Genomic DNA, 9,579 nt, shown 5'->3' with positions numbered 1-9,579 from the left:
AGGTCTTTCAAATTATGTAAGATCTCGATAGTGTAGATGGAGAGTATGTTCCATTTGAGGAAGAGAAAAACTAGAGGCCATCATAAGATGGTCATCAAGAAATCAGATAGGGAATTCAGAAGAAACTGGAGAGTGGTGAGAATGTGGAACTTGCTACCACAGAGAGTGGTTGAGGCACATATTATCAATGAATTTAAGGGTAAGCTAGTTAAGCATATGAGGGAGAAGGGAGGAGAGGGTTATACTGATAGAGTTAGACAATAAAGGATGGCAGGAGGCTTGCATGGAACATAAATGCCAGCAGGTGCTGGTTGGCAAAATAGCCTGTTTCTGTGCTGTGTATCCTACATAATTCTCTGTAATCTATAGTGGGACTTGAACACACAACCTTCTGACTCAGAGGCAAGAGTGCTAAAAGGGTGACAAAATAATTGAAGGGCAGGGGGATTTAATATCAAATTTCCCAATGGGATCCTTATATGGACAAAAACAATATTCCTTTATCCTGGCATCACCAGGCTTAACTTCCTAATTCAGTGAGTTTTGTACCTTGTCTAGCAATGGTTACTAAAGGGGGTTGAGAGGAAGCAGGCTGTAACCACAGATAGTGACTGTGCAAGAAGTGTCTCAGCTGATTGGAATCACGGTACCTTCCGGGCGTAACCATGCTTGTCAGTGTATTATAAGGAAGCAGCCTAGGCGGAGCTTATACCACTTCCTAACCGGCAGGCTCACGCCACGCCTGTCAGCAGAATGGCTGAGCAGGAGAGCTTGGAGTTTGGCAAAGCCGACTTTGTCTTGTTGGATAACCTCACTATTGAGGAGTTCTTGGCGAATTTGAAACTGAGGTGAGTGCTTGGATGGGGAGGTGTCGGAAAGTGAAATTGAGACAGGAAGGAGAACTGAAAGGGTTTAATGCTTTTTTTCTCTCTCAGTGAGAGATATATACTAAGTCAGAGGATACAAGAATGAAATAAACTTTATGTTTAAGAAAATTAAATAAAATGGTACAGCCAGTGTTACCACAGCATGTGGGTTTTGAGTGAAGCCTGTAGGAGAAGATGGCAAAACATTTCTATTAAGTAGTAGCAAGTTTAAAACAAATCTTAGTTAAGTGGTCCTCTTGTGAAACCTGTGGAAGAATCGATCAGGTAAAGACTGTGGTGGAGTCTAAAATATAGTTAAATGTTCGGCTGGGGGAGATGGACTTCTAAGGGGCAAAGTTGATGGATTGAATAACCTTTTTATATTTTAACCATGGTTCATAGTCTCAAAATTGCTTCTGAGTAAGAAAGCTGTTGGTTCAAGCCCCAATCCAGAAACTTGAGCATGTAACCTCAGCTCATCTGTTGCTAAAAATCTCATCCTTGCCTTTGTTACCTCCAGACTGAACTATTCTAATGTTCTCCTGGCCAGCCTCCCATCTTCTCCCCTCCATAGACTTGGGCTCCTCTAAAACTCTGCTGCTTGTATCCTAACATGCACCAAGTACCGTTTATCCAGCACTCTTGTGTTTGTTGACCGACATTGGCTCTCGGTCCAGTAACACCTTGATTTTAACATTCGCATCCCTGTTTTCAAATCCCTCCATGGCCTCGCCCCTTCCTACTTCAGTAACCTCTTCCAGCCCTCCGAGATCTCTGTGCTTCTCCAATTCTACCCTCTTGCTGATCCCCAATTTTAATCCCTCCACTATTGGCCCCGGTGATGTCAACTCTTTAGGCCCTTAGCTTTGGAATTCCCTCCCTAAACCTCTTTGCCTCTCTACCTCTCTCTCTTCATCTAAGATGTTTCTTAAAAGTTATCTCTTTGACAAAGCCTTTTGTCATCTGTCCTAATATCTTCTAATATAGTTTGGTGTCAAATTTTGTTTGATATTGCTCATGTGAAGCACCTTGGGAAGTTTTACTATGTTAAAGGTTCTATATAAATGAAAGTTGTTGTTGTTGACACTCCAGTACAGGATTGAGAGAGTACTGCACTGTCAGAGGTGCTGGCTTTTGAATGAGACGTTAAACAGAACCCCTGCCTGCCCTCACAGGTGGACATAAAAGATCCCATGACACTATTTTGAAGAAGAGCAGGGGTGTCCTGGCCAATATTTATTCCTCAACCAACATTATTGAAACAGATTATCTGGCCATTATCACATTGTTGTTGGTGAGACCTTGCTGTGCATAGATTGGCACTGCTTTTCCCTACATAGAAGATAGAACATAGAACAGTACAGCACAGTACAGGCCCTTTGGCCCACGATGTTGTGCCGAACCTTTAACCTACTCTAAGATCAAAATAACTACCTACCCTTCATTCTACTATCATCCATGTACCTATCCAAGAGTCGCTTAAATGCCCCTAATGTATCTGCTTCTACTACCACCGCTGGCAGCGCATTCCATGCACCCACCACTCTCTGTGTAAAGAACCTACCTCTGACATCTCCCCGAAACCTTCCTCCAATCACCTTAAAATTATGCCCCCTGGTGATAGCCCTTTTCACCCTGGGAAAAAGTCTCTGGCTATCCACTCTATCTATGCCTCTCATCATCTTGTACCCCTCTATCAAGTCACCTCTCATCCTTCTTCGCTCCAATGAGAAAAGCCCTAGCTCCCTCAATCTTTCTTCGTAAGACATGCCCTCCAGTCCAGGCAGCATCCTGGTAAATCTCCTCTGCACCCTCTCTAAAGCTTCCACATCCTTCCTATAATGAGGCAACCAGAACTGAACACAATATTCCAAGTGTGGTCGAACCAGGGCCTTATAGAGCTGCAGCATAACCTCGTGGCTCTTAAACTCAATCCCCCTGTTAATGAAAGCCAACACACCATACGCCTTCTTAACAACCCTATCAACTTGGGTGGCAACTTTGAGCGATCTATGGACATGGACCCCAAGGTCCCTCTGTTCCTCCACACTACCAAGAATCCTGTCTTTAAGCCTGTATTCCGCATTCAAATTCGACCTTCCAAAATGAATCACTTCACACTTTTCCAGGTTGAACTCCATCTGCCACTTCTCAGCCCAGCTCTGCATCCTGTCAATGTCCCGTTGCAACCTACAACAGCTTTCCACACTATCCACAACTCCAGCAACCTTCGTGTCATCGGCAAACTTGCTAACCCAGCCTTCCACTTCCTCATCCAAGTCATTTATAAAAATCACAAAGAGCAGAGGTCCCAGAACAGATCCCTGCGGAACACCACTGGTCACCGAGCTCCAGGCTGAATACTTTCCATCTACTACCACCCTCTGTCTTCTATGGGCCAGCCAATTTTGTATCCAGACAGCCAACTTTCCCTGTATCCCATGCCTCCTCACTTTCTGAATGAGCCTACCATGGGGAACCTTATCAAACGCCTTGCTAAAATCCATATACACCACATCCACTGCTCTTCCTTCATCAATGTGTTTTGTCACATCTTCAAAGAATTCAATAAGGCTTGTGAAGCATGACCTGCCCCTCACAAAGCCATGTTGACTGTCTCTAATCAAACCATGCTTTTCCAAATAATCATAAATCCTGTCTCTCAGAATCCTCTCCAATACATTCCAACATTGACTACAGTTGAAAAATACTTCATTGGCTGCAAAGTGCTTTGGGATGTTCTGAGGATATGAGAGGAGCTAAGGAAATGCACGTCTTTCTTTAGTTTTAGTTTTCTTTGATCACCTTTGATTTTTTTTAATGTTCTTACGCAGTAAGCTATTGCTAGGAATTCCCCAGGGTTTTCTGTAATAGTGATCTGAGGCTTGAACAGGGTAGCAGTGTCAGCTCCCTGATAGGCATAACCTGTCCAGAACCAGATCCTGGACCAGAAGAGACCCAGAAGTTAAGTTTTAAAATTATTTTCAGGTTTTCTTGTGGGCCAAAAGGAGCTGGAGTGTTCCTTTAGGCCTCACAGGGAAACCTTAGACCTCCCTTATGCTGAGCTATTAGCCAACCCTCATCTCAAATCACGACCTGACCTCTTGGCTTCCTCCTCCTCACCAGCCCTGAGCATTCCAGCCCGACTAACAGCCAGTGAGCTGTGAGGAAAGACTGGGGAGATTTTTGTTTTCCAGCTTGGAAAAGAGGTGTCTAATGGCTGATCCTATAGAGATTTATAAGTTAGTAAATAGTCAGGGAAAGGTTAATCTGGAATACTCCTTTAAATCAAGTGGTGGGAGTAGGATATGGTTCACAGGTTCAAATTCGTAAAATGTAACTTTAGATCATATCAGGAAGTTCTTCATGCAGAGAGAGATCAACACTTGGATTGGACTTCTGAACAGAGTGGTGAAGGTGGAATCATTTGACTAACAACTAGATGGGATGAGGGAATGTAGAGCTGAATGGATGTATTAAAGTAGGCTAAATGACCTTCCACAGCCATAAGTATCTTTGATTTTTATAATCAATAACTTTTGAGTCAGGATAAATGAAGATGTAGGGTAAGAAATAAGGCTTGTTAGCACTCAGTTTTCTTGGGCACCACAAGTGCCCATAGAGCTCCAAAATGGTATCCATGGCACATACTTGTGGGGTGAATCGCACTGAATGCTATATGCATGCAGGCATTAGCGCGCACAGGAAACATCCACTGGAAGTATGCAGAGTAGGAAGATCATGACACCAATCAGTGTGCAACGCTGATTTGAATGTATTGGTGCAATTTTGGAGTTCAAAGCTCCAGCCTACACCCTCTCTTAATCTTGCACAATTTCAGCAGCAGGAAGGACACCCCACCAGTGCTATTTAAAGGGCTCATTAACTACATTTGGGTTAGTGGCTGGTTGATGTCTTCTTGATTTACAAGTGTTTTGTGTCTTCTATAATTGTTTCAAGTTGCAAAGGTCGACAGGAAGTGTTGTGGCAGGTACTGAAGGACTTGGTCCCGACTTCTAGGCTTCTGCATATATCAGTTGCTCCCAGTCATCGATGCACTTGTAGGCATTCCCCTTGGAATGGAGCATGATTGGGAGAATGAATATTGGCCACACAAACAGTACAATCTTCTGGAAAAAGAATGAAGAGGAGTGGTGGAGAAGGGCTCTCAGCAGGAGGCCATATCTGCCCAGGGTGTTCAGGGAATAATTCTCCTCCCTGAACCTCAGTGAGGAACAATGTATGAGGCATCAGAATGGATGTCCTCACTGAGATCTGCCACCTGCTGCAGCCACAATTGTAACCTCAAAGCAGAGCAAGGACGGCATTGTCAGTGGCTGATAAGGTGTCCGTGACGATGAAGTTTTACAAGTCTGGCTCCTTCAGGCTGGTGCTAGAGATATTAGCAACATCTCTCGGTTTGCCAGCCACTGTTATATAAGGGAGCTCACTGAGGCTGCCTATTCAAAGAGAGCTAATTATATTTCATTCTCTCTAGTCAGAGACAAGCAGCCAGAGTGAGCACATGGCTTTGCTAAGGATTGCAGGCTTGCCCATGGTGCAGGGTACCATTGACTGCATGCAGATCGCCTTGTGGGTGCTGCATATCAGCTCTTCATTATCCTGGAACCAAAAGGCATTCCGCTTCTTCAATATCCAGCTGATGTGTGGCCATGGGCAGAGAATCATGCAGGTCAATGCCAGGTATCCTGAAACCAGTCATGCTGCCTTCTTTCTGTGACAGTCCATTGTGCCAGCAACATTTGAGCCACCATGATAAACTGAAGAGTGGCTACTAGATGACAAGGGCTATTGGCTAATGCCATGGTTGATGCTTCTGGTGTGAAAGGCATGAACATGTGGGCAGCATGCATACACTGAAAATGTGCATCCACACAAAAAGTGATAGAGCAGGCCCTTGGCATGCTGAAAGGACACTTTCGCTGCCTGGCTGGCTCTGGAGTTGCCCTGCAATACTCAGCAGACTGGGTGCCAAGATTTTTTGTGGTTTTCTGCATGCCACACAATCTCGATATTATGAGTGGACAGCCCTTGCCACCAGGTATATAGTGAGCAGCCAAGGAGCAGAGCATCAGGAGGAGGTGGAGGAAGAAGAGGAAGCAAGGAGGCAACCTAAATTGCCACTTTCTGTCTGACCCATCCAACTGTGAAACCTGTAATCATAACCCCAATTTCCCATTCAGCAATAGTCCCACACCTTACCTTCCCTCTGTCACTGGCCATCACAGTGTCCGCTTGGCCAAAGTGCAAATATAAAAGCAACCACAAAATGAACATTCCAAACCAAATTTAGAAATTAAATCATGCCATATCACATTTAAAAGTCAACTAATAACACTTGTACATTCCCTTAGTGCTTGCCTTCTATGTTCCTTTGCCTGGCCTGGTGCTCCTATGCAGTGCTAGCCCAGTGGCTGCAGCATGGCTGGTGGAAGCCTACTGACTTTCAGTGGATGACACTGCAGATAGCTTTGGAGGACAACTGTGAGCAGCTCTGGGCCTAGAAGACTCAGTTACAGACTGCAGCATCTTGGCAAGGGCATGTTTTAAGTAGTGCTAACCACTCACAATATTATTGCCCTCCTGAATGAATCCAGCCAGTGAACAGTGTGGTAAGCACTGGCTGGATGCAGAGATAATTCAAATAAGCAGGCAGCACGAAGTTAGAGTGATGGCTGCATTCTAATCAATGGGCACAGATTAATCATGCATCGAATCCCTGTGCGTATTTTGCCCCCATAATATTTACATAATGACAAGTTTGGGGCGGGGGGAGTGAGGCAGGTCCCCTTCGCTGAAGGACATTAGTGAACCAATTGGGTTTTAAACAACACTCCAGCAACTTTCATGGTCATTTTCTGGTACCAGCCCACAACTTGTTATGGTGGGATTTGCACTGTGACATCTATAGGCTACTAGCACAACCAGTAGGCTTACTTTATCCAACAGAAATTTCACAGTTTTACAGTCCTGAGAAAGAATAAGTTAGAGAAAGGACTGGTACTGACTTCAACACAGAAGAAAATGCAAGGAGGTGAAAGAGTGTGTAAAACGGAATATTTGAAATTATAGGACAAGAAATGTTGGCATAACAGACAACACTGAGCTTATTGGATCCAGGTAAAGCAATGAAGGGCATATTAAGGTCCAATTGAAATCAAACAAGACAGGTTAAGAATGCTAATAGATGAAGAACAAAAGGTGGCACGGTCAAAGGAAAACATTGCTAGCTGCTGATTGCACCTAAAACATACATTGCTGCTTATTTTCTTCTCCTATAGGTTTGATAAGAATAGAATCTATACCTACATTGGAGAGGTGGTTATCTCAGTAAATCCATACCAGCAGATTGATTTATTTGGAAGAGACATGATCGAGCACTACAAGGGAAGGGAGCTGTATGAAAGACCACCGCATTTGTATGCCGTTGCAGACGCAGCTTACAAAGCCATGAAGAGGAGAGCCAAGGACACATGCATTGTAATATCAGGTACATGGAAAATAGGTGGGAACGGGTGATGCAGCAGTAGTAGGATGCGAGGTGTGAAGTCAAAGCTATAGTTAATAAGATAGGTTTTTGAATACAGCCAGAGAGACTGAAAGTCAAAGTGGGTTTGGAAGACAGTTCCAGAGTGCAGGTTTTATAAAATGCCAGTCACATCATTTGGAAGTGACTTCAACAGTGGTTAACGAAAAGTGGTCAACATTCTTGGCAATAGAGGGTCAAGACTGAAAAGATTTGTGTATTTGTGTTATCAACATGAATTGATCAACCTTTAACCAGATTTGTGTAATAGCAAATTAAGTCACTGCTACTAGGCCACTCAATTCAGCTATGGCATCCAGTTGGTTGATTGAGATAATTAGTTGGTGGGGAGGAGGGTTAAACAAGAATGAAATTTTGTGGAACATGGGAACAAAAGTAGGACATTCAGCCTGTCGATTCTGTTCTGTCATTCAGTTAGAACATGGCTGATCTGAACCTCAACCCATTATTGTTATTCTTTCAGGGGCTGTGAGCAAAACAGGCAAGGTCAGCATTTGTCATCCATCCCCAACTGCCCTTGAGAAGGTGGTGGTGAGCCACATTCATGAGTCGCTGCAGTCATGTGGTGCAGGCACACTCACAAAGCCGTTAGTTTAGTTTAGTTTAGAGATACAGCACTGAAACAGACCCTTCGGCCCACCGAGTCTGTGCCGACCATCAACCACCCATTTTACACTAATCTACACTAATCCCATATTCCTACCACATCCCCACCTGTCCCTATATTTCCCTACCACCTACCTATATTAGTGGCAATTTATAATGGCTAATTTACCTACCAACCTGCAAGTCTTTTGGCTTGTGGGAGGAAACCGGAGCACCCGGAGAAAACCCACGCAGACACAGGGAGAACTTGCAAACTCCACACAGGCAGTACCTGGAGTTGAACCTGGGTCACTGGAGCTGTGAGACTGCGGTGCTAACCACTGCGCCACTGTGCCAGGGAGTTCCAGGTTTTTGACCCAGCGACAGTGAGAGAACGGCGATATAGTTCCAAGTCAGGATGGTGTGTGGCTTGGAGGGGAACTTGCAGGTGGTGGTATTCCCATGTGTCTGCTGCCCTTGTCCTTCCAGGTATTAGAGTTCATGTGTTTGGAAGGTGCTGTCTAAGGAGCCTTGATGAGTTGCTGCAGTGCATCTTGTAGGTGGTACACACAGCTGCCACTGTGCATCAGTGGTGGAGGGAGTGAATGTAGTGGATGGGGTGCCAATCAAGCAGGCTGCTTTGTCCTGGATGGTGTCAAGCTTCTTGAGTGTTGTTGGAGCTGCACCCATCCAGGCAAATGGGTAGTATTCCATCACACTCCTGGCTTGTGCTTTGTAGATGGTAGACGGGCTTTGGGGAGTGAAGAGGTGAGTGACTTGTCATGAGATTCCCAGCCTCTGACCTGCTCTTGTAGCCATGGTATATATATGGCTGGTCCAGTTAAGTTTCTGGTCAATGATAACTCCCAGAATGTTGGTAGTGAGGGATTCAGCGATGGTAATGCCATTGAATGTCGAGGGGAGATGGTTAGATTCTCTCTTGCTTGAGATGGTCATTGCCTGGCATTTGTGTGGCATGAATGTTACTTGACACTTATCAGCCCAAGCCTGAATGTTGTCCAGGTTTTGCTACATATGGACACAGACTGCTTCAGTATCTGAGGAATTGCGAATGGTGCTGAACAATGTGCAATCATCAGCGAACATCCCCACTTCTGACCTTATGATGGAGGGAAGGTTATTGGTGAAGCAGCTGAAGATTGTTGGGCCTAGGACACTACCCTGAGGAACTCCTGCGGTGATGTCCTGGGACTGAGATGATTGACCTCCAGCAAGCACAACCATCTTCCTTTGTGCTGGGTATGACTCCAACGAGTGGAGAATTTTCCCCTTACATTCTATTGATTCCAGTTTTGCTAGGTCTACTTGATGCCACACTCAGTCAAATGCTGTCTTGATGTCAAGGGCAGTCACTTTCACCTCACCTCTGGAATTCAGCATTGTTGTCCACATTTGGGCCAAGGCTGTAATGAGGTCAGGAGCTGAGTGGCCCTAGCAGAACCCAAAATGAGCACTGGTGAGCAGATTATTGGTGAGCAAGTGCTGCTTGATAGCACTGTTGATGACACTTTCCATCACTTTGCTGTGATCGAGAGTAGA

The 9,579-nt window shown here is 44.8% G+C and overlaps 1 protein-coding gene across 4 annotated transcripts in view; it reads left to right on the top strand.

The window, feature by feature from the left end:
* Positions 1–700: 700 nt before the first annotated feature.
* LOC137369855 (unconventional myosin-Id-like) overlaps positions 701–9,579 on the top strand; it is a 172,103-nt gene continuing 163,224 nt past the window's right edge. For 3 of the 4 annotated variants that reach the window (XR_010975028.1, XM_068031483.1, XM_068031484.1), the window contains exons 1-2: positions 701–848; positions 7,169–7,377. Coding sequence is in view for 2 of the 4 variants with exons in the window: in XM_068031483.1 (XP_067887584.1) it covers positions 754–848; positions 7,169–7,377 (304 nt within the window). In the remaining 2 variants the exon portion in view is untranslated. The remainder of the gene's footprint in view (positions 849–7,168; positions 7,378–9,579) is intronic. The other variant, XR_010975029.1, reaches the window with a different exon arrangement.

Source organism: Heterodontus francisci, chromosome 5 (assembly GCF_036365525.1).
Source record: "Heterodontus francisci isolate sHetFra1 chromosome 5, sHetFra1.hap1, whole genome shotgun sequence".
Taxonomy (NCBI): domain Eukaryota; kingdom Metazoa; phylum Chordata; class Chondrichthyes; order Heterodontiformes; family Heterodontidae; genus Heterodontus; species Heterodontus francisci.
The sequence above is the reverse complement of the archived record's forward strand: the minus strand, read 5'-3'. Positions and strand labels throughout refer to the sequence as shown.